Source organism: Pistacia vera, unplaced genomic scaffold (genome assembly GCF_008641045.1).
Source record: "Pistacia vera cultivar Batoury unplaced genomic scaffold, PisVer_v2 Contig595, whole genome shotgun sequence".
Classification (NCBI taxonomy): Eukaryota; Viridiplantae; Streptophyta; class Magnoliopsida; order Sapindales; family Anacardiaceae; genus Pistacia; species Pistacia vera.
In genome coordinates this window covers 363,177-388,304 of record NW_022196440.1, presented here as the reverse complement: position 1 = coordinate 388,304, position 25,128 = coordinate 363,177, and the positions used below count along the sequence as shown (strand labels likewise).

The following is a 25,128-nucleotide window of genomic DNA, read 5'->3' as shown; positions in this document are numbered from 1 at the left end:
TCGTAGAGATTGCCGACAGAGTCCATATCGATCTTCTACTGGGCCACAGTCAAGGCGAGTAGAGACTGTATGGGAAAAGAGGCAAAAATCAGTTTTCTTTTCTCAAAATCATAAAGAGCTAAGAAAATTCTCGAAGGGAGTAGGTCGTTTTACCTGACTATGCAGTTGGAGTGCGGTAGACACCAGGTTAGTGGGACAGGAAGCCACGAACTCTTCGAAGGCCGTGGCAAGTTGGCATTCCAACATGGTGTACATTACCGGCTGCAAGTGCTCCGGCAGTTTCCTTAAGGAATCCAGCACAGACGGGTCTAGCCCCAAGGGGGCAGGTATATCCTTAATCTGTTACTTGTCCGCTCTCTTCTGAGCAGTCGTGGTCACTCTTGCTCCCTTACGCGAGCTCCCGGGGGCCACCGAAATGCTAGAGGGACCCATCGAGGGCACTTCCAAGTGAGTGACGGGGTAGGGTTGAGTTTTCTTCGGTAGCACCCTGAAGCCCTCTCGCTCTGACTTTGTTTCCTTCTCAGCGGTCAGTCGTTTACTTTTCTTGATCTTGTGGCCTATGGTTTTCTGCTTCATGGCACGAGCAGCCACTAGCCGAGGAGCTTCTGTGCGTCGCTCCATGGGCGGTTGCCTTTTGACGCCAATCCATACCCCTCCTGTAGGAGCGATGCTGGGGCTCGCTTCGACTGGCTTAGTTGGGTTGACCCGAGGGAATACAAATCCCCCAGCCTTTGTAGGTGACTTCGGAACCCTTGGTGGCATGGCTGCTGCACGCCATGAAAATGTGTTAGCAAAAATGTCATCTTTGGTGCAAAACTAAAAGTTCTTCTGGATACGAATATACTTACGGGCTGGAGCTTTTAAAGATGCCTTGGGGCTGAAGAATCCATACTTTCGCAGGTTGGTAGTGGTCACGGGTAGTTTTGCATCACGACTCTGATCGGTAAACGACCAAACTCCTTAATACGGCTGAAATCTACTAGAGCCGACAACTTGGTCGTCTTGTTTTCTACGAAAAAGAAAAATTCCATTAGTCTTAACTACCAAAAGAGAATTAAAGGAAAGGACAGTCCGTTTGGAAAACAAAAGGGGAAAAACGTATTCGGGTCTCTAAATTTACAAACGCCATCATACTCGAAGAAGAAATATTTGGTGTCATGAGCCCTAACATTGCTGGGGTAACCAAATATCTCTCCCTCAATCATAGATCACTTCGAGAGATAAAAGGAATCCTTGACGCAACACAAGCGTAGAATGGGGTTGTGATATCATTCATGTAGACGCAAATTGTTGACTATTGCTCAACGAACGAAGAAAATTGATACAACTTGATAGCCTCAAGGCTAACTCAGAAAAAATGAAGAATATTTAGAATTTTTTTTTATTAATGAGCATCGACTTTCATGAGAAACTAGCCTTTTTATAGGCTTAAACTCCTAATTATAGACTAACTGAAATTCCTAAACAATTAAGAATTAGTAAAGCTCTTCAACTAATAAGAAATTGAAATTCCTAAACAATTAAGAATTAGTAAAACTGTCCAACTAATAAGAAATTGAATTTAAATCAAAATCCATGTTATGGTCCGCCATCATTCTTCCCCACCAGAAAAGAACTCGACCTCGAGTTATTGTTGTATAAATCTTCAGCAGGATAGAACTGAGTGAGATCTGTGATTTTGAAAGTCTTAGAAATACCCATATCAGTCGGTAAATCCACCATATAAGCATTATCGTTGATCTTCTTTAGAATCTTATAAGGACCATACCTACGTTGCCTTAACTTTCCTTGATATCCCACATGTAGTCTTTCTTTCCGGAGGTAGACCATGACTTCATTGCCTTCATTGCACACTTGAGCTCTTCAATGTTTATCAGCTGAATATTTATAAGTCAAATTGCTCTCCTCCAAAGCTTGCTTCACTTCGTCGAAGAATTTCGTGTAGTTATTAGCCATAGCCAAAGTTCCCCTACTTTTGTCCTCGTTTGATGGAATTCTCGCCAAGTCAACTATATGTCTAAGAATTTTAGTGTAGACAATAGCGAACATACTTTTTCCAGGTGATCTACTCACCGAGCTATTATAAGTAAACTCAGCTTTTGCCAAAGAGAAATCCCATTGCCCCTTTTTATCTCCACAAAGGCATCTAATCAAGTTTCCTAACGACCGGTTGATGACCTCTGTCTACCCATCAGTTTGTGGGTGAGTGGTGCTACTAAACTTCAACTCAGTGCCAAATCGCTTCCGTAAAGTTAACCAAAGGCTGCAAGAAACTTACTGTCTTTGTCTGACACGATTGATAAAGGAATTCCATGCAATCGGACAACCTCTTGAAAGAATAGCTTTGCCGCATGGTGTGCATCAGTTGTCTTTCGGTAGGGAATGAAATGTGAGATTTTTGAAAACCTATCTACAACCAAAAATAAAGAGTTGTATTCTCTTTTCGTTCTTGGTAATCCAAGTACAAAGTCCATTGATACATCATCCCATGGTACTTGTGGTATAGATAAAGGAATGTATAACCAAGTGTTTTGTTGATGCCCTTTACTTACTTGACATGTCAGACACCTTTGCACAAATTTGCCCGCATCTTTCTTCAATTATGGCTAGTAGTACCTCTCTTCCAGTCTTGTGATAGTATTGTCTCTACCCATATGTCCACTCAAATTACTAGTATGCAACTCTTGAATCAACTTGTCTCTCAATGAGCTCCTTGGAATACATAATCGGCTTCCTTTGAACAAGTAACCCTCTTAAGCTATGAAGTCTCCTTTAGGTAAGTTCAACACATGCTTTCTCTAAATATCCCCAAAATCTTCATCATTCTCATACAAGTCCTTAAGTTGATCAAAGCTAATTACCTCAGGCGTTACTTGTGTCAACAATGCAGCTTACCGACTTAATGCATCAGCTACTTGGTTGGTTGCTCTGGACTTATGAACAATCACAAAATTAAACTTCTCTAAGTAGGCAGCCCATCTTGCTAGCATGCGATCCACGTGTTTTTGAGTTCTAAAATGTTTAAGAGCTTGATGGTTTGAGTAATCAATAAACTCCCTTGGTAATAAATATGCTTCCCAGGTCTTCAAACACCGGAAAACCGCATACAGCTCTTGTTGGTAAGTGGACCACTTTTGTCGTGTTTCACTTAATTTCTCACTAAAGAATGTTATGGGCCACTTCTCTTGTGATAGAACTCCTCCAATGCCTACGCCACTAGCATCGCATTCCAGTTCAAATACCTTCTCAAAGTTTGGCAATACGAGTATTGGGGTTGTTGTTAGTTTCTCTTTAATCAGCTAAAAACTCTTTTCGGCATTTTCTCCCCATTCAAATCTGCCTTTCTTCAGGTAGTTAGTGATTGGGGCCACAATTCCGTTGAAGTTTCGAATAAACCTCTGATAAAAAGTTGCGAGTCCATGGAAACTTCACACTTCAGTAACAGTTTTTGGCGTCTTCCAATCTCGGATGACCTTTACTTTCTCTTCGTCTACTTGGACTCCTTCATTGCTTATCACAAACCCTAGAAATACAATTTTGTGCATTAAAAACATGCACTTCTTTAAGTTGATATAAAGCTTGTTCTCTTTGAGTACAATCAAGACTTGTTTGAGATGTGTGAGATGCTCCTCTTTACTTTTGCTATAGATTAAAATATCGTCAAAGTAGACGACTACAAAAGTGGACAGGAAGGGTCTCAATAACTGGTTCATTAACTTCATATGTTAGTAAACGGTCCCGTATACGCAGCGGAAACAACAAAAATAATATAACAGGATCGTTTACATGAGCCAAGATCAAGGGTATATTTTACAATTTTATCATAATAAGAATCTGCAGAAATATTAATCATGAGTTAAGAGAAAACAAACGCACGTTGGAGGCTCCTCCAAATTTGTCGACGAATGTTTTGCTACTGATCCAAGTGTAGGATCGAACCCACGTAGTCCACACGAAGACAATCTCAAAAGAACTAAGGAGGGATTTGCTAGATCCTCCTTAGCCTTAAGAATCAAGAAGACAATTCAAATGAATTGATTTTTGGGCAAAAATTGGATTCTGGCGTGGGAGTGTAAAAATGGGGGCTGTGTGTTTTGTTTTTCAAAGAAAAAAAAAAAACCCACAATGAAAAATCACACACTTTTTTTTTTTATATTAAAAACAATTTGCCCTAATCCCATACGGAATAGGCTTGGGCTCCAACCCAAACGCCCCATGTTGCCAAACACTCCCAATTTGATTTATTTTATTTTTTCCATCATTATCTCAATTAAAATCAATTAATATATATTAACATTTAACAATAATGATAATATATTTAAATATGTGCGAACATACATTTAAACGTAATTTCACTTATTTAATTTTTCTAACAAATTAAATAAAGGCTACGACCTCAGCAAATTTAATTGCACTGTGAAATTACCAAAATACCCCTTCGCCTTAAAAGACGAAAACGCCCTTCTTTCTTCTTGGATCTTCAATTATCTTCTATGTGTATGACCCATAGGCTCCTCATCATATCGGCAGTGTATAATATCGCGATTAACACCAATTAATCGTCTCACTAATACACAGACCAAGTTGGCCCCTAGCAAGGCATCATGGCCACCCGATAGATTCGGATTCAGCAAAGTAGCTACCTGTCAATGATATGGTTACCGTGCAATTCGATCCTTTCATCATACGTTATCTCGACGAGACGAAGGCATAGAAATAGTGTCAACCTTCGGTTACTCTCGATATTATTTATTCAGTTTCTGGACCAATGACCCGTATTATAAACTGGATAAAGCAACAACTCAGTCCCACTGTGGCCACAGTTTTAGTGTCATTGCCATATACTGAATTGCGCCGTGAGATAACTTTCTCCCGTACCCGGGAGTGATGAATCCTCTGTCAATCCACCATAGTCTTGATACACTCCTTGATGCAGTCAATCACCACCGTATTGATAGCTCTGAAAAGAACTGCGTTAGGCTAGTGTCAAACTACACCAATCGGTGCACAAGGCGCTCCAGTGATCTCAAGTCTAAGGATCACATGCACCACCATTCGTTAGAGGATTTGTTTCATAGACACTAGGGTTACCATCCATATGGAATCCTCGGGTGGGTTAGTCCAGTGAACTTGCTGTGGTGTAATCGCCTACAATAAGCACCCATGTGTTGCATCAGGTTGTCACCAAACAACCTTGACAAGTGAGATTAGTCACTGCCTTTCGACAGGGTTGTTCAACACTATGATAGCCTTACCGTATTATCTGTGCCCTTACTTCAGAATAATACTGGGGCTACGCACGTTTGTAGAATAGCCACCATTTGTGCTCATAGGGTTCTCACTATCAAGATTTGAAACACTTGATACCCTCGTCACGGTTCTACCATTCTAAGGACATATATCAATACGTATTGCAATAATAATGATTTACGCGATATAGAATAAAATGCCTTTTATTGATTAATGAACATTATTACAAAGAGTCAATTCTACAATAATTGATTGGCTCTAGGGCATCTACTCTAACATCATAAAGGTGCTTGGTGCATTGGATAGTCCGAATGGCATGACTAACCACTCGTACAAGCCATCTTTCGTCTTGAAAGTTGTTTTCCATTCATCTCCAGGTTTAATGCATATCTGATGGTAGCCACTCTTCAAATCAATCTTTGAGAACACCTTGGCTCCATGCATTTGATCAAGCAAATCATCAAGCCTTGGAATTGGGAACCAATACCTGACTGTGATCTTATTGATGGCCCGACTGTCTACACACATTTTCCAACTTCCATCCTTTTTAGGTGTCAATAGAGCAAGTACCGCACACAGGCTGATGCTTTCTTGTATATGCCCTTTGGCCAACAAATCTTCCACTTGCGTTCACAAAAATTAGTTCTTTTTTAGACTCATGCGATAGTGAGATAAATTTGGCTGGCTGGCTCCAAGTATTAAGTCAATCTAATGTTGTATGTCACGCAGGGGTGGCAATCTGGTGGGCTTAGTCATTACCATTTCATGTTCAGCCAGTAAAGACTCCACCTCAATTGGGATAGTTTGCCTCTGTTGTTCTTCCCATTTGACAATTAATGCTACCCCAGTCTACGACTCTTCAAAAGACCCTAGAAATGGATCGGATTTTTCAATTGTGATTGATACCATGGTTTTCTCATTTTGCGACACATTACTCTGATCTCTCTTAGGCATGATAGTGATCTTCTTTTGCTGCCACATGAAAGAGTATTTGTTATCTCTGCCTTAGTGTGTAGCATTCACATCACAACATCATACTGCCATGGTCGTCCAAGAAGTACATGGCATGCATCCATGTCCACCACGTCACAAAGGACCTCAAACTTGTACGTTTTTCCCAAAGCTAAAGGTAATCTACACTGTCTCTCTACTCGCACATTTGGTCCCTTCTTAATCCACCCAATTGTATAAGGATTTAGGTGTGGTTCCGCCTTAAGTTCAAATGCTCCACTAATGCTTTTGAAACCAAGTTTTTGCTACTACACCCATCAATAACAAGCTTGCAAATGTTGGAATTCACTGCACATTTCCCTTCAAAGATCTTCTTGCGTTGAGTTTCTTTAGGCTTTGTAGGTGAATACAAGATCCTCTTCACTATCAAAACAATCTCAACTCCTTGCTCGCAACAATCTCTTCATCTTCCCCTCCTTCAAATATCACTTTTTCCTCCTCATCCTCATCCTTCTTAGGTTGTGTGTAGTTGGTGAATTTTCTTCTTGGGCAATCATTGGATCAATGCCTAAACTCATTGCATTTGAAGCACTTGATTCCTCTGTTCACGTCTACTTTGTCCTTTCCCTTTGGTTCAATGTTCTTAGCCTCTACTGTCTTTCCATAGTTCAAATTCCTGAACTTAGGAATAGTAGTCTTTGAATCTTCTTGCTTTTTTGATTGGTTACTCCTTTGAAAACCCCACCTCTTTAAAAGCCTTTCAGCCCTCATAGCAAGATTCTGTGCTTGATCCACAGACCAAATGCTATGCATTGCTATTTGGTCTTGGATAGAATAAGACAATCCATTGACATATCTCTCCACTTGCTGATCTTCCATCTCCTTCACGTCACAACGAGTTTGTAGTCTTAAGAACTCCTCTGTATAGGCAGCTACTGTCCTCGCCCCTTGATAACAATTCTGGAGTTGTTGAAATAGGGTCTACTCATAATCTATCGAAAGAAACCTTGCCTTCAAAAAGGCTTTCATTTGCTCCCAGACTCTCACGACAGGTAACCCTCTCATCTTCTTCTTTTCTTGGTGCCTCTGCCACCATGCTTCTGCTCCTCCTTTTAGTTTATATGCCACCAAACTCACTTTCTGTTCGGGGTTGATCTGCATAACTTCAAAGAACCTTTCTATTTCGTATAACTAATCCAAGAATTGTTCTATGTCCGTTACTCTATTAAACGTAGGCAACTCGGCCTTAATCTTGTATGTGTTACGATTAGTATGTTGTCTCCTTGGTTGCGGTCCTGGATAGTAACCTCCCCCATAATTTTCTTCCAACTCGGGCATGGAATTGATGTAGTCACTGGATAGGTGTAGAAGTTGGTTGTTTATAAGAGTGTTTGGTTCATATAGTTTTGGCCAAATAATGGGTTGGTGTGTGAGTTTCAGAGGTGTGGTATTTGGTTTTGGGGAAATTTGTTAAGGTGAGGTTGGTTGAGGGGTGGTGGGTTTTTGACAGGGGTAGATTGAGGATGGTTTTGAGTGGTTTGTGATTCAGGGTTAAGGTTAGGATTTTCAAATTGGTTGAGTCTTACTCATAGTTATCTATCCTGGTACGTAGTTCACGTATCTCGGTTGTGAGTTTTGATATCTGTCTGGTCAAGGCTTCAATGGCAGTCTCTAGCCTTCAGGATCCTTTTTCTTCTTGCCTAGCCATCTTAAGACAAGGCTTTGATACCACCTGACGCAGCACAAGCTTAGAATGGGGTCGTGATATTGTTCACGTAGACGCAAATTGTTGACTATTGCTCAACGAATAAAGAAAATTGATACAACTTGATAGCCTCAAGGCTAATTTAGGAACAATGAAGAATATTCAAAGTTTTTTTTTTATTAATGAGCATCGACTTTCATGAGAAACTAGCCTTTTTATAGGCTTAAACTCCTAATTTTAGACTAACTAAAATTCCTAAACAATTAAGAATTAGTAAATCTGTCCAACTAATAAGAAATTGAATTTAAATCAAAATCCTTGTTATGGTCTGCCATCAATCCTTGTCCTTGCTTTTCTTCAAGTTGTAAGCGTATGCAAGTTCCAACGCTATTAACTCGCCGAGTTCGTGTTCGTGGCATGCGATATGCATAGCAATTGCTATCATATACTCATTGGGCGTTAGTTGGAATGGCGCGACTTCGAAGTGATTGAGGATTGATCTGACGAAGGGGTGAAAAGGTATTGTCTCCCCGCATTTGAAGATTGACTTTGAGATCGTAGCCATTCCCTTTGGAGGGTTTTGAGCGATGTGCGACCTATGATGGTAGACGTTTACGTTGATCGCAAACTAGTCTACCGCCTTTTGAATCTCATCCGCAGTGGCTGCTGATAGCATCGCCTGTACGGGACCTGTCGAGGTGCTTGGGGGTTGCAAGCTGGTTCTAGCAGCTACTTTCATCTTCGAAGCGTCCATTACTCCAAAAGTCTGAAAAAGGGGCGACACGAAGAGGCAACTCAGTCTCCGTACGCAGTGTTTTGTATGACGACTCGAAAGAGTAGGAAAAACCCTAATTTTCCTTCCTTAGCCCCTAAAAACCCTAAATGTTTGTGCCTTAGGTTTTCAATTCTTAAGAGTGTTCCTTTTTTAACACTACTTAAGAATGTGCATTATGAAAAGTTTACCAGGCGTTCAAGCCCACCATTGTTGTGAAAAACCCGAATTTTTAACAAGAATGAAAAGAAGAAAGGGAAGAGTATTCCTTACCTCTTGGTTGCTGGGGATGAACGTCATGTTGTAGCGGCGAGTGTGCATCAACTAAAAGAAAGATGAACTGGTTTTTGAGTGCAAAAAACTCTGTTTTTTTCTCTCTAAAGATTTGAGTTTTGTGAAAATCATGAAGTGGGGTTGGGGTTTTATAGGGAAGAAGGCGACGCTTGGTTTCCTTTGCAAGCGACGTTTGTGTAGGACACATTCCTGGCCATTGGATGCGACCACGTGTCACCAATCCTCGTGAAGAGTAACCTTCACGCTTTGTGAATATCAATCGACGTTTCCCTCTATTGGAGACACCAAATGTCGACGCGGTTATTTCAAGGCATTAAATGCGCCCTCATCTGTATTTAATGCTTTAAAAGAGAATGTCGTTTTAGCATGGCTTGCATTTAATACACATGGTTGACACTTATTGTGCAAAGACACGTTTGTCAGATAAATCTTACTTTATTGACCAGGCCAACTGTCAAGTGCAACAGATAACATCTGAAGAGGTCGTTTGATTGAAACACTCTTCTCTGTGTATTGAGATCGAAACGAAGCGACCTTCGATTTTCGGCGAGCATTTTCTAAGTGTTTTCAAGTCGAAGAGCCACGTGCAAAGTTCGAAGCATGTTGGTATAGCACTGAGCAGGATTTGACCCCAGGTCACTGAACCTTTAGGGGATGATCATCTCAGGTCGCTTGTGAAGTTCGCCAGGCCCACATCACAACCTCCACTCAGTTCGCTAGTCGAGTAAAATCGTGAACTTCGTGTTATTTCAGCTGTTCTCCACTTGAGCTCGAGCAAGTGATCCTTAGAATGAGTCGAATCATAGCATAATCATGAAGTTCTCAAAGTTCAAGCCTTGAACCTTAAGAACTGGGGGGTTTCTGTTATGCCTAAAAAATTAGGGCTGACGTATGCTTATGTTAGCAAGGACCAATAAGAGCTCAAGAAGGCATTGTGTCATCCAGGTGTTGCCACGTCGTCCAAGGACAGAAGAAGTAAGACTGTCATTAGCTTGGCAGGTAAAGGCTTGGCGAGTGAGTGGTTGGGAGTCATCCACCTGCCCAAGCCCTACGCGATTTAAAGATATCTTCCGTACAACCGGCCAATGGGAAGTAGGGTAGGAACTATACGGCACCTGCCCACTGGCAAACCCGTAATAATTACCTAGAAACCTCTTACTATAAATAGAGAGCTCCCCTCTCATTTTTTGGGATTCCAATTTTGATAATATAAACACTCTCTCTCTTCCTCTCTGTATTTCTGTTCTCTCTGATTGCTAGATGCGACCTGATTGTAATCTTTCATAAATAAAAAGACAGTAGACGTAGGATTTGCTTTGAGCATCTGACCCACTTTAAAAATCGTCTCCCTTTTATTTATTTCGTTTTCCAGTTCACGTGTAATTCCTAAGTCCGTTTAGCACTTTGCACGTGCGAATAGTTGGTATCAAAATCGAGCATCAACATATACAAACTGGGTATATAGTATTATTCTTTCAGAAAATATTAAGCACCCCTTTATTTTTGATACTTTTATAGAAATTGTTTTAATAATTTTAGGGAGGCTTTTAATAATCTCAAAAATATTTATGGTACTTTTTAAAAATACTGGCTGTCGACAAAATTAAGTGATCTAAGATTCCATATTATAACCTTTAGTTTATAAGAATACAAAAAGATGATAAATATTATGTATAGATTCTTGAGGAAATTATTTTTAAAATTATAACTAACACCCTTTTATTCTATAGGTAATTGTCCACTATTAATCCACTAATTAGTGTAGAATTAAAATCAATTGGGATAATCTAACAATAAGAGATAATATTTGTACTTTTGAAAGGATTTATAAAATAAGTTGTTGATATTAATTTAAATATAAGATGGTGATGGTCTAAGTGATATTTCCTAAAAAAGATAAGACGGTAGGTATAGGGCTACTAACTAGTAAGTTGTGCCACTACAGCTGCATTGTGTCGATGCGCATATCGCAAGGCTTGTTTATGCAACATGAATTTAGTGTCGGTGTTAAAGAAATTGATATAATAGAAGACGACATCGTTTGTATAATTGTGGTATTGATTGCCAATACCGAAGACGTTAGAGAAATGTGAAGAGTCTTATGATGCCGTAGGACCATCTCTAAACATAAATACTAAATTGGTGTAATTTTTTTTCTAACCCATTACATCAGATATTAAATCGAAAAAGATATTTTTTAGAATATTCACTTTTTTTCTATTAATTTTTAACAATTAATTTATTTCACTAATTATTTATATATATTAATTAAATATTATGAATAATATATTTTATTAATTAACTACTAATAACAACTTTGAAAATTATGGTATTAATAATAATTATTTTTGAGTTATTAAAGTTTAATATTTGCAACTTTATTAATTATTTTTGTATATAATAATTAAATATTGGGAATAATAACTTTATTAATTAATTAACAACTAATAATAACTTTAAATTAGTGTTAATTTATTTTGAGTTATTGAAGTTTAATATTGCATTGTAATGAAGTTTTGTTTTTAATTTTTCATTATTTTTTGAATTATATATTTATTATAAATAATAATCAAATTAACATAAAGATAAATTAAAAAAATTAGATAACAAAAATAAGGAAATAAAAGATTTTTTTAGTGTGGATGAATATTATCACACCAAATTGGTGTGACTTTTGATGTTTGGTTGAAGCAAAATTTGAAAACCATTTCAGTGTTTTACACTAATTTGGTGTGTCATTGGAGATGTCCTAATGTATAAGTGTAGACTCTTTCTACTGACTAAAGAATGAGCATAAGTACAAGCGAAAATTCACATGGTGGAACATAGAGATTTTCCTGCTCGTAGATATCAAATCAAATTGAAAATAATTGCTCTCTTATATCAATTATTCTAATTAAAGACCACTACTAGTATACATGTTATATCCAAAATAAAAACATCAAAGACAACATATCACAACATTATATAGTTATATATCATGAAATAAACAAAAAAAATATTAATATTTTTGTTAAATATATTGAGCAAGATGAAAATATGTAGTAAATCTGTCGTCTTTCTATTTTAATTCGAGAATTTAAATTTTTTGAAAAGAATTTTTTTTTTTTATCAACAAAATAACATACAAAAGCACATACTTATAAAGACAAGTTCTTGCAAATCTCAACCCTTTGACATTTTCCTTTCTACTCGAATACTATCGAAAGTTTATTTTTCTGGAGTGGATGTCATAAATCCTCTTGCGGCATGATATAATAACAATTTTTTTTTTTTTTTGATTTTTTGAAATAACAAAATTTTCACTGTCGTTAATGAATTGTTAAAATTTATACTATTATAAATTAATAAATATTACCAAATATTCTTTTATCGTTTATTTTAACACCTCAAACTAATATAAATGAATTTTATTATTTGAAACCTCAAGGAAAGTTTTGTTAGTGTATCATAATTTAGGAAGATTAATGTTATTTTCTATTATACTTTTCTTAAAAAACTTAGGCTTTCTATTTCGAAGTCGAAAAGGGATTTATCATTGTTAAAAAATTAATAATTTAATAAATTAATTTAACCTCATGAAGTGGCACATGGGGTTCTCATAAACTTGCCTTTCGGTTTGTCTCTTTCTTTGCTCCAATGAACTTGAGAAAATAAAATATTCAAACAATAATACTAGATATACAAACAAATCTTACAAAGATTTGTATACAAATTAATGTAACATAAAATGAACGGAAGAGTGAATACAAATAATCAAACTCATCATATTCACTCTTCCATTCATTTTGTACCTCATCAGTTTGCACACAAATATATATATATATTCAATAAAACTTCTCTATAGTGATACTCTATGTAGGAATAAACTCTACATAGTTATAAAAAAAAAAATTATAATCCCATTTTAGGATAGTTATAAAAAAGAATAAACTCCACATTTTAAACAGTTATAATTTTTCTAATTTCCGCCTTAAGGAAAGTTGCTTCTGCATAGTAAAATTATTTGTATGTTACAAAAATATGTATTTTATGTTACATTAAATGTTTGAGATGAAATAAAATATTTGTCTAAAGTTGTTTGAGACAATGATTTATACTTTAGAGTTGTTACCACATCTTTTAACTTGCGAGTACGTAATAACTCGCTAGCATAAACATTTTCTTGTTGAAGTTAAAATATTTTTAACTTTTTAAGCATGTTTTGAGCTTCATGGCATGAAACTTTTTGTATTTTCATACTATCATCCTCGGAATTATTTCATTTCTATTCTTATCTAATTGCAGCAATGATTTATTCTTCAGTTAAAGCATACACGATTTGTTGCTCATTTGGATGATTAAGGAAGACATTAATATCCATTTGATTAGTGTAGTGAAGTTGTCGAATCTGATCACTCAATTCTGCAATAACTCTTTTATTCTCCTCATCCACTTCATTTGTAACTTGCAATTCATCGATATTGGGGGTCCTAATTTTGCAGTACTTAAAACCATTGACAATTGTCTGTGGCTTTACATCAATTGGCCATGTATTAACTGCATTTACAGTTTTATCAATGACACTTATCTTTGCTGGTTTCAAGATACAATATTCTATCCGATTTTAAAAGTACGTAATTGAAGCGCTGAATTGAAACCCTAATACTATATTACTAAAACATGAATTATAAAATAAGAAATCAAAACAATAATTTTTGTAACTACACATTCCTTAAATTTATAATCTCCTCATAATAATAAAACTAGTTAGTCTCACTATTATGACTATAGAGAAATTTTATATATATATATATGATTTCATATAAATAGTTTGAAATTAGCTAAATTGTCACCATAAATTCATTAACGAAAAAGTAAAAAGAATTAATAACAATGTTATGGATTTAGATATTATAGTACCTTATACCTTATTCAATATTATCACTTCATAATAATTACTGAGAATAAAAGTGCTGATATTATTGAGAAATCCCACAAAAATTCAATGCTCCACATGAAGCATGCCCTACAGGAATGGCAACTCAAGTATATGCCTCCTCTTTTTTAGGTTATGTGACAAAATTTGTGCACGTGGGCATCACAAAAATGTCAATATAATAGACAAAACAAATAATATATGCAATTTTATTTTATTTTTATATCTTATATATTTTATTTTATTTTATTTTATTTGTGAACAAAGTACATAGATTAATAAGTTAACGTATATCTTTAATAGGCAAATTTATAAAAAAGACAAAAATAAAAAATTTCAATGCATTAATATGATAATTTTTTTATCTGTTTGTGGTCTTAACGTATACCCTCAAATGAATTTATAGAATATTTATAGTATGTGCTTTGAATTTTGAAAATTTATATTCCTAGCATATATCCTAAGTCATGCACTAAAATATGCGAAATATAGCAATAACTAGGCCAAAATCTTATACTCTATTATTGCATTTGTTGGAATATTAATTAATATTTTCCCAACAAATCTTTGAGCAATCTTGGCAAATGGGATGTTTTTATTCATAATCTTGAAGTTTGTCATGAATCAATTGTATAGGTTTTGAAATAAAAAAAGTTTTTATTTAGATATTAAAATTGTATTGAATCCTCCTAAAATTCTAAACAACTCCCTTAGAAGTTACATAAAATCTGTCAAAAGCATTTTAGAGAAACTTCAGTGACTGAAAAAGAACCAATAGATCTTTTTTTTTCAATTTTAGTCAAATATTAAATATCATTTATGCAATAAGTAAGTTTTTAAATATCTAAGAATTATTATTTTTTTAATTTTTTGTATTTTATTATCTTTATAGTGAAACTCCTTTTAGTAAAATAATAATAAAAACACACTTTGCATTTTTCAAATAACATTTTTTGATAAAACTTTTCATTTTATAAATTCTACTTGGAGAAGCATGTATTAAACATATACTGACTCAAATATACAGTTATATTAATAAAAAAATTATTTTACTTGAATAGGGCTTGAAGCAGCGAAAATCTGCTAGATATCGTTCTAACTTTATGAATCAAGTTCAGGAGTGATAATATCGAGTTCACCGAAGAAAATATAGATATTTTTATTATATTATAATCTAAACGTTTGAATCTTGCAAAAATTAAAAGCATTTCAGGACAAGAGTACTTAACTAGAAAAGTAATCTCTAACCAGAAAAAGTCAAAAAAAAAAAAAAAAAAAAAAATTTACATAAGAAAAGATTCAACAGAGTTATATTTTCCTGGGGAGAATGACTCATGTATTATGACTGAAACTAGGGTTTCTTCAGTCTTTTGAAACTGAAAAGAATAAATTTTGCTTTAAAGTTTAAATAATTAAAAGGGTAATTTGGGAATACAAACGGTTTCTTCTAATGAATTAAACCATTAATGATACTACAAAGAATTTTTGTAGGGTTTAAATAACATAAGTCAATATCTTTTCATAATTTTGAATTGATGGGGTCATGTCAGGTCAGGTTGAGGTGCTTTGAAAAGGTTCTGGGCAAAGGTTTTTTTGCCATCTCTTATTTGAGAAGTAATGCAGCTAGTTTGGAGTTTAGCTTTTAAGTAAAAACAGCAAGGATTCTCACTTGCGTAGACGCAAATACATACTCAATCAAATCAAGTGAGGTTTAAACAGAGGTTAGAATATGACACCATCTCTCTTGATAGACCAAAACTCAAACATTAATCATAATCATCCTTCAGTTATTGACAAAGACATTTGATCTTCAATTTGTACATATTTGTACACCACTTTTGCCATTTGTCCTCAAACTTTGCCATATCTTAGTTTGGACCAATAGATTGTGTAGATTAATTAAGCAACAACAAGGTCTCTAGACCGACAAACTAAACCTAGTAGTTTTTTTACCTCTCTTCTTATGGTCAGATGACAAACCCTTTAGCTACTAGAGTTAATTATGTCTAAGAAATCTTGTGTTCAAGACACAGGAGAAGCACCTACTACATTTGTATAATTATCTTGATTCATTGAACTTGTAAGGTGTTCTGTAACCTTAGGGATTATACAAGCTCCAATGTGGGTCTAAATGCCTCAAATACCTAAAAAAAACACCTATTAGTTTTAAGGTCTTGAGATTATATTCTTTTTTATTTGCCACTATTACAACATTGAATGTTGCTTAGATAAAAATCAAATCAGAAGAGAACTCTAATACTTTTATTTATTTGTAGAGTGATGGATAATATGTCTAGGGCTAGCGAAACCGACGCAGTTGGGGCTGGTATTACTCAACTGGCGGTAAGTTGAATATCAAACGGATCAAACACCTACTTATATGACAATGAATTGAGATACAAAGACAAAGGCTGCTGGAATTTTTTCTAGGGCTAACGAGGAAAACCCGTAAGACTCACCATCTTAATTGACAAGATGTCTTAAAGGAAGCTTCATATAAGAAGAATGGCCTGCAAACTTACATAAAAGATTAATTTTGAATGTGTTCTAAAGTTCTAATTCTCGTGTGGTTTAAAGGGAAAATTGTAAAAGAAGTGGGGGGGCAATACAGTGACGGAGTAGATTAAGAAGTTCAGAGTCTCCAGACTAAAAACATACTTAAAAATTATAACTTATGCCAGAAATAAAGAGCATTCTAATAAAAGCGGAGATTTAAAGTTCTAAAAGTATTACTTACATCAACAATGTAATCTTGAATTTAAACTTAAGATGATAAAGGGTACAGATAACACATAACAGCTACTGAATACTGATACACCGTTAATTAGGAAACAAAACAACCTATTTTCCACCACCTAAAAATTGTTATTTCAATTTTATATATTTTTAAAAAAGAATGTTTAGTTGTATAATTATACAACCAATAATTTGATTAATTAATTTAGTTGTTCATTCAACAAGAGAAATTTGTAATTTTTTCAAAAATAGAAGTGAAGGAATACTTCACCAAGCTTCCTTCAACTCTTTCATCTCATCGGATGTGATCTCCCGTCATGGAATTCTCAACAACCACTATACCAGACAAGCCATATTGTTCATCAGTTCGATTGGTAAAGAACAAGAAGATGAATTCAGTTTGAATGAGACTGCTCTTAAACGTTAAAACGAAATAGCATCACATCTCCTTCTTGTACCACATAATCTTTACCCTCAGATCTCAACTGCATTAACCAAACAATAACTTATGTGTATCAATCTTCATAGAGGAAAAAAGAAGCTCTATGTGTGCGCAAAATATATATCTATATAAATATGCAAAGACAGATAAATTGAATTTGCGTTAGCTTTAAAACTATGTCTCTCCAAAATATTTGGGATGATTTAAAAGCTGTGTTCCATTAATATATCACTCTCACAATTCTTTTCAAATATTCTACCATATGTGTTTTGGTTATTTTTAATTTCAGAAGAGATATATTAGACGTGGCCCCCTCTCTGTCTCCTAATTTCTATGTTATTCTGGATTATGCACATTTGCTATTTGTTGGCTGAATAATTTAACTCTCTAACTTTTCCTATCAGTTCTAGTTCTATCAAGCCCTTGTAGCGCTGCAAATTCCAGCATTAGTATCTCTCTGTCATGGCTAAAAAGTTCTCTTCCAAAAAAAAAAAAAAAAAAAAATTAAACCTATAATGATACCATTAACATCAGCTAGACTTAGGACATGTTTGGCTTATTATTATTATCTATATTCCCAATCCTATTCTCCAAATAATATTTGACACATTATTTCAGAAATATTACCCTATTTTTTTAATTACTTTTAAACCCCAAAAGGTTATTAATTTCATTAAATACCTCCTCAAAAAAAAGTTTAAAAATTAACAAAAACACCCCCATGACCCATACTTGCCAGATTCTGACAACCATCATCGGTGGTAGCCGGAATCTGCCACAACGGTGAATTACCGACCGGAACTGGACGGTAATTCACCGATCTGGCCTTTTCCAGACAACGGCCAGATCTGGCCGTCGTTTTGGCCTTTTCCGGTCGTCGACGGCCACGGCAGGCCGTAGATCTGGCCTTTTTCGACCAGATCCACCACGGATCTGGCCGAAAAAGGCCATAATAACGCGTATAACGCGATTTTCCGGCCAGATTCCGACAGTGGTGGCCAGAATCTGGCACTGCAGGTGGTGGGAGTATTTTTGTCATTTTACATGTTGGGGTATTTATTAAATTAGCAAACTTAAGAGGTTTTTTTATAAATTTTTAAATTTTACCTCGTAATACTCCCATATTCAATTATCCAATACTATCCCCAAAGTCCTATCCAAAATAATAAACCAGACGCACCCTTAATTATTAAATATTGAGATATCAAAGCTAAATGTCTCGAGTTCGGATCCACCACATGTCACATATTTACATAGGTCAATTCTGTTTGTAGCTTTTGGGTCAAGTGTACCCAAGTATTAACAGATCAAAATGAAGGCCCATCCAATAATATTGATTACATTTTGAAAATCAAATTTAGTTTCTTAGTTTTGGATATGATTAACAGCAGAGTTTCCTACGTCTCAGTAACCTTTGTTATGAAGTGATTCAGATTTCAGATATAGACCCTTTTGTGGAGGTAATGTTCCAACATCAATATTGGATTTTCTTGCAATTGCAAATGGTAAAAGTTCCTAATAAAAAAACCCATATAGGAAATAAATGCTCATAGTAAAGAAGACTCACAAGTCCTTTTTCTCTCGCAGCTGCAAGAGAACCGGCCGCAACAAAATCATCATAAGCCACCTGATAGAACATAAATATCATGTTATTCACATAATGGAAGTTTATAAATTGTAAGAAGGTTCAACAAACCAAAAAACCTACCATTTTAACTAATATTTGTTATATCTAGATTGTGTGACTTAAGCTAAAGAAAGATACACTATCTAAAGCCACGTTTAAGATGATGCCAAAAGGGCTTTCTTATAACATCTATAGCCAATATCAAAGAATCTAATACATAACATCCAAATACATTTATGATATTATTGCCTTTTATGATTTCGCAGAACATCTTGTAGAAAAAACAATCCACTGCTCCAGGTAAAAAGTAGACATTTATGTAACATAAAACCTTCTTTTTAATACTTGAGCTTGAAGGTGTATAATAATAATGGCAACTTCCAATATTTCAACACCAGAAAATGCCAAAGAAAATCCACATTAAGAAAGATACTAGGTTCGCTCAAATGGCTTTAACATTAAACTTGGCAATATTCCTATCAGACAGGCTTGCAGAAAAGCATGTAAAGAACTAGCAATAACAAAAACAAACCTCTCGACCCAGCAACTTTATCCTCAAGATGCTGTTATTAAAAGGTTTAGTTTGCGTCTTAATTTACATAATTACTTTTGTGAACTTGATTAGATCAAGCAAATAAAGAAGAGAGAGAGAGAGAGAGACAATCAATTTCAAAAAGTGTATTTTGCCGTGCATAAGAATGTATTATGAGGTTTACTTGGTTGGCAAACCCCTACAATAAGAGAAACTTTTGACTCACATACTCAGCCTAGAATAAAAAAGATCCACTATTATCACATATAATTAGAAAAGGAATTTTCCAAAAAATCAAGGGAATATCCCTAGAATCAATGGTTTATTACAGTCACATATAATTAACCGAGGAATTTTCCAAAAAATCAAGGGCATATCCCTAGAAGCAATGGTTTATTACAGTCACATATAATTAACCGAGGAATTTTCCAAAAAATCAAGGGCGTATTCCTAGAATCAATGGTTTATTCCAGTCACATATAATTAGCCTATATTAAGGGTAACGATACTCTAACAAGTTTCGCATCTCTAAACCTCATTTCAATTTTCTCACCAACCAAAATATTTGTAGTTTCAAAATGTAACTGCCCTTTTTACTCTAAATTAATATCAAAATTGTTAAATAGAAAACAGAAAAATCCAATACACTACATAATTAGTTAGTCTATTAGATCTGTATTCCTGTCACCATTTAGAGGCAATACCACAATCCTTTCTCACTTATATTTGGAAGGGTAATTAACAATCAGAACAATATGTCAAACATTATATCTAAAGTGCTTACCGTCTCAGCTCGAATGAAACCTTTTTCAAAGTCAGAGTGAATAACTCCAGCTGCCTGAGGTGCAGTCATTCCTGGATTAACATAGTAGATTTCAGACGAGAATGATCTAAATTTATCAGTATTAAGTAGTACAGTCCATCTTTCCGGCATAGCACCAGATGTCAATACAAAAGAATTTTAAAAAGTAGTTCTAGTTCTAACAAGTTTTGCCCTACAAATCTCCACCAAACAAGTTCTCAGCCAACTAGCTATTCAGTTCATATCAGAGCAACTAAAGTGGACACTAAGGACCTGTTCATTTATGAACTTTCCGTTTTGTTTTCATTTTTTCAAGCTTCAAATTCAATAAATTCATGTTCAGTTACACTTTTTCAAAAATTTTACCCAGAAAAGAGACAAAAGGTTGGAAACAAAAAAAGACCTGGGCCCCATATTTTATATTAAAAATTAATATTTTAAATAAAGAGTTATATATTTTCTTTCCTTTTCTATATTTTTCTCTTCTCTCCCTCAAACCTAAAATTTTCATTTCAAATCAAGATTTTTAATACAAAATTGCAAACGGAAATCAACCATTGACATATTTGAGACAAATTCTTCATGATGAACAAAATAAGTAAACCTTGAAAGAGTTTTATCAGTTAGGGAGATTATTAATTTCGTATTTTTCTTTTTTCTTTTTGTGTGTGTGTGTGTTTTTAAACAAACATGCTGAATACGTTTCATTTTTTGCGTTTTCAAATACATTTTTCAAACATTTTCAATATTTTTCATTTTTTGCTTTTTCCAGTCATTTTCAATATTTTCCAAAAAATAGAAAACAGATACACAAAATTCATAAAAGAACACACCCTAAAGGATAGACCTGCTCTTTTACCCAAATTGTCACAAAACTTTAGAACCAGTAGGATTAAGCTAACCTGCAAGTATTGTCCATGCTTTTGTTTCCTGCAGAAAATGCAAAGCAGTCCTGTTAATAGATTAATTAATATAATGTTGAGAAAAGATAATTAAACATCATATTCCTCACCTTTTCACCAGAAGTAAAGTATGTACGTAGCCCCAAAAGACTATATGTTGCCCTGATAAGGTTCCCAAGACCACTCTCACTGACACCCAGAGATGTCAAATATTCCACTCTTTCTTCAGATGGAAGTTCAGTCAGTTCTGCCTCAACCTGCAAAGAAAATCTTTAGGGATAATTGCCTAGTACAGTAGTTAACAACAGCAACATAAATATCAGCAATACATATTTTAGAACAAAGTCAAAATTCATTTAGCAGAAGATGACATTCATGAACCAAAGTGCATGCGTTCACACACACACACACTAGAAGAGGAGAGAGAGAGAGAGAGAGAGAGAGAGAGAGAGAGAGAGAGAGAAGATAAGATTACACTAAACCTGTGCTGAAACTGTCACTAGCCCAGATTGCAACTCAGATGCAAGATTCCTTACTTCTTTGACATGAGGATTACTTCCTGGCTCAGCAAGATCAGTCTCTGCCACGTTGGCGACGTATATAACAGGTTTCATTGTAAGCAAGCAAAGATGCTTTATAGAATCCCTTTCAAAATCAGTTAAAGAGACAGATCGTGCTGGTTTTCCATCCATAAGTGCCTGCTGAATCCTTTCTAAGGCAGCCTTTTCTGCTTCCTCCTAAAGTGAAGAATGTAGCAACATATTCAAAAGAAAGATAAAACGATATTTTAAGAGTATGAAAATTAGAAAAATGACAATCATGAACCTTCACTTTAGATTGTGAATCTCTTCCCTTCCCTTTTTTGAGCTTCTCCATTCTCTTCTCAATCTGCATTTCTTGTAAGAGATACAATTTAGTTCTATCAGCTTTGCTCATACAGGTATACATCAAACAGGTTAGTATAGAGGTTATTAATGAAGAACTTTGAAGAAAACAAATTCAAAGTCAAAAGGGATGATTAAACTATCACTTAAGGTTTTTCACAACAAGAAAAGCATCAGAAATCAAGGCTCAATAAAAATCTGCAACCCAGCTTGGTTTTAGAAGAAAAAAACAAAATAATTATAGTTCTAAGGTTATATATGAATGGAATATTTATGAAATATCTTCCTATAACATTCTAAATGTAATAGGGTTCACCAATAATATAAACCCTCTTCTTTTAAGTTTCTTATCTAGTCATATAACTCGTGCAATTGACTATTTATCTCTATCTCTCTTTGCTCTGTCTTCTTTATTTACTTTTTAATCAAGTTTACAAGCATACCTGGTCCAAATCCGAGAAAACGAGTTCCAAGTTGATAACATCAATGTCAGACTTGGGATCGATTTTGCCATTCACATGAACAATGTCATTGTCTTCAAAACATCGCACAACCTGAAAGAATAAATAATGGACATATAATAACATATGTGGTGAAGGTGAACGAAAAACTGAAACCGCTACCTTTCACCTATCAAAGGCAAACAGAATTTACTGAACACAATTATCTCTGGAAAGGTAATATTGCAAGTAATTGGCTATCATCTGATTTAACTGGAAATGGTAACTGGAATGAAATAGAAAGATGGAAGAAAACGTGATTGTTCACTGAATAAGATGCGACTTTGTAGCGGAATACAAAATTCTCCATAACTTATAGGTGAATCCTCAAACCCTAATAATTTATAAGCATGCTTAATGCAGCTGGGGAATTCAATTAACTTCAATCTGCAAATTCGAAGAAATATTATATTGCAACTTTATTCATAATCTTTGTCTTCAGATATTGCCACCTTTTCCTCCTCCAAGTTGATTAGGCTTCACCACATGGATATTTGTCTACAATGTTGTTGTTGTTGTCTTCCTTTTTTTTTTTTATAAGACAAGATATAACTTAATTAAAATAAAATAGATATTCAAAGGGTGTACCAGAAGTCCACTAACAATTTGTTGCCATGCACTTATAAAAAAAGCAGTATTAAAATGCTAAGTTTTGCATTTGAAGAGCTTTGAATTAGTTAAGAGAAAGTATTTTAAACCCGTAACAATTAATCGTAAGCATCTGAAATAGCTATGAAAATAGCTAAACAAGAACATCAATCTGAGATTCTGAACAAGGAAAGGCAAACCTGAAGAATGGAATCCACCTCACGAATATGCGATAAAAATTTGTTACCCAACCCCTGGAGCAAAGGAAAATGAGTAAGTACATGAAAGGTAACAGGCAAGAACATGGAAATCACTAGCAGCAAAAATAACTAACACCCTGTCACCTCGCCTTGACTTGCACCCTTCACGAGCCCAGCAATGTCAACAAATTCTATGGATGCTGGGACAGCCCGTTGAGATTTGCTGAGATCAGAAAGTACATGGAGTCTGGGATCTGGAACTGCAACAATGCCTACATTTGGCTCTATTGTGCAAAAAGGAAAATTAGCAGCTTGAGCCTTTCCGTTCTCAACCTACAAAAGTAGACTATCATGAATCAACAGTGGATAACAGCGATGAGAAGTAGGAAAATCAGTCCCCAATCACAATATGTAAATCATTCACCATGCACACAACGAAGTTACTGTGTGTGTGTGTGTGTGTGTATAAGACAACAATATCCTAAAGTGATAGCACAAGGATGGGGGTCATTTTATATGGTGACAATGCATTAGGTTGATACATGTCAAGGTTTACGATAGCAAACCCATGATACAATAATATAAAATTCTTGCCTTCACATTCATCTCACGTTAATAGCTACTCTGTCCCAGATTTAAAGTTGAGACACATGTTTCTTTCTTAAAAAAAATCAAGACAAAAAATTAAAAGTTGAGAGAAGCAAAGTTACAAAAGACAGCTACCATTAGTCCACTAGTATGAAACAGAACAAAAAAATACAACACATCAAAGAAAGAAGAAAACTGGTCCTAATCAGAACCCTCCTATTCCAGAAAAGAGAGCTCCAAACTTATTGCCAAAAACAGTAGAAACCAAAGCTTAATGAAACAATGTATATCATTGTCCCCTTGACTACTTTGACCTCTTCATTTTCTTCACGAATTCTGCAATGTATTTCACCCTATACAACCCATAGTTTGGCTTTGGCCTCTCATCTTACCAAACCATCCAAAATCTATGCCAAAATTACAATACATCAAGAGCACAAAACCAAAATCACCTCAATTCAGGAAAAAATTACTCCATAACCAAATCACAATCCAAATATAAAAGATGCACTGGCTCCCCTCTCTTTTTACCAAGTGCACCTTTAAAGCAAATCAACAGTGTTCAATCTTACATGAGCCAAAGCCAAACTATGATTTAACAAACTCTAACCATTAAATCATTTATAGAATACCATAAGCCATCACTTAAATCAGTTTATACATGAAATTTAGGCCTGTTTAATCACAACAGAATACTAATCTTTTTTTTTTTTTTTTTTTTTTTTTTTTTTTTTTTTTTTATTAATTTTACACTAGTTTAATATTGTATAGTGTATCAGTTTTCTAAATCATATCAACCAAAAGCATTTTCTCTAAATTTCCTCTATCCAAATGTATTTAAATTATACCAAACAGGCCCCTTAAATTTTCTTACTTTAGAACTATTTTCCTTCACTTTCTCAGCAAACCAAATAGACAAAACTGACTTACAACGGCATTAAAGAGAGTAGATTTTCCAACATTAGGAAGACCAACGATTCCAGCTCTCAAACTCATGCTAATCTTGGAAGAAGAAGATGAAAACCTCCTGGTTCTAGTAGTAGAAACCCCAAAAACGCCAATCAAGTTTGCGTTTTGAGTGAAGAGAGACGATTTCATTGAATTCGGAAGCATTGTTAAAGCTGGAATTAGACAATTGCGAGCTGCAACTCTGACCATTTTGTCCTTTTCTTCTTCTTTCTGGTGCTTTGGTTTTATTTCGTTGAATTGTAAGTGTGATGGCCACTGGTTCTGTGTGTAAATGATAATTGATAAACCTTGGGGTTTTAGGTCTTCTCATTACAAGCACTCTATCAGCCCATTCGTTTTCTGCCACGTCAGCAAAAAAACAATATCATTTATTTATTTGCAAAAAAAAATTTTATAAAGGATTTACTTGTCATTTCCCCTTTACTATTTCGAATAATTTGGAAATTAGATGTTACCCAACCGGTAACG

At 34.9% G+C, this 25,128-nt stretch overlaps 1 protein-coding gene across 1 annotated transcript; it reads right to left on the bottom strand.

The window, feature by feature from the left end:
* Positions 1-16,601: 16,601 nt before the first annotated feature.
* LOC116110084 (ribosome-binding ATPase YchF-like) lies at positions 16,602-24,920 on the bottom strand. The gene is made up of 11 exons (XM_031396316.1): positions 24,622-24,920; positions 23,248-23,436; positions 23,104-23,157; positions 22,259-22,369; positions 21,757-21,819; positions 21,414-21,668; positions 21,042-21,188; positions 20,932-20,959; positions 20,012-20,082; positions 18,636-18,695; positions 16,602-17,111 (listed from the first exon to the last, which is right to left on the bottom strand). Exons 1-11 carry the CDS (start codon positions 24,847-24,849, stop codon positions 17,043-17,045), a joined length of 1,275 nt encoding a protein of 424 aa, XP_031252176.1. The 5' UTR covers positions 24,850-24,920; the 3' UTR covers positions 16,602-17,042.
* Positions 24,921-25,128: the final 208 nt, after the last annotated feature.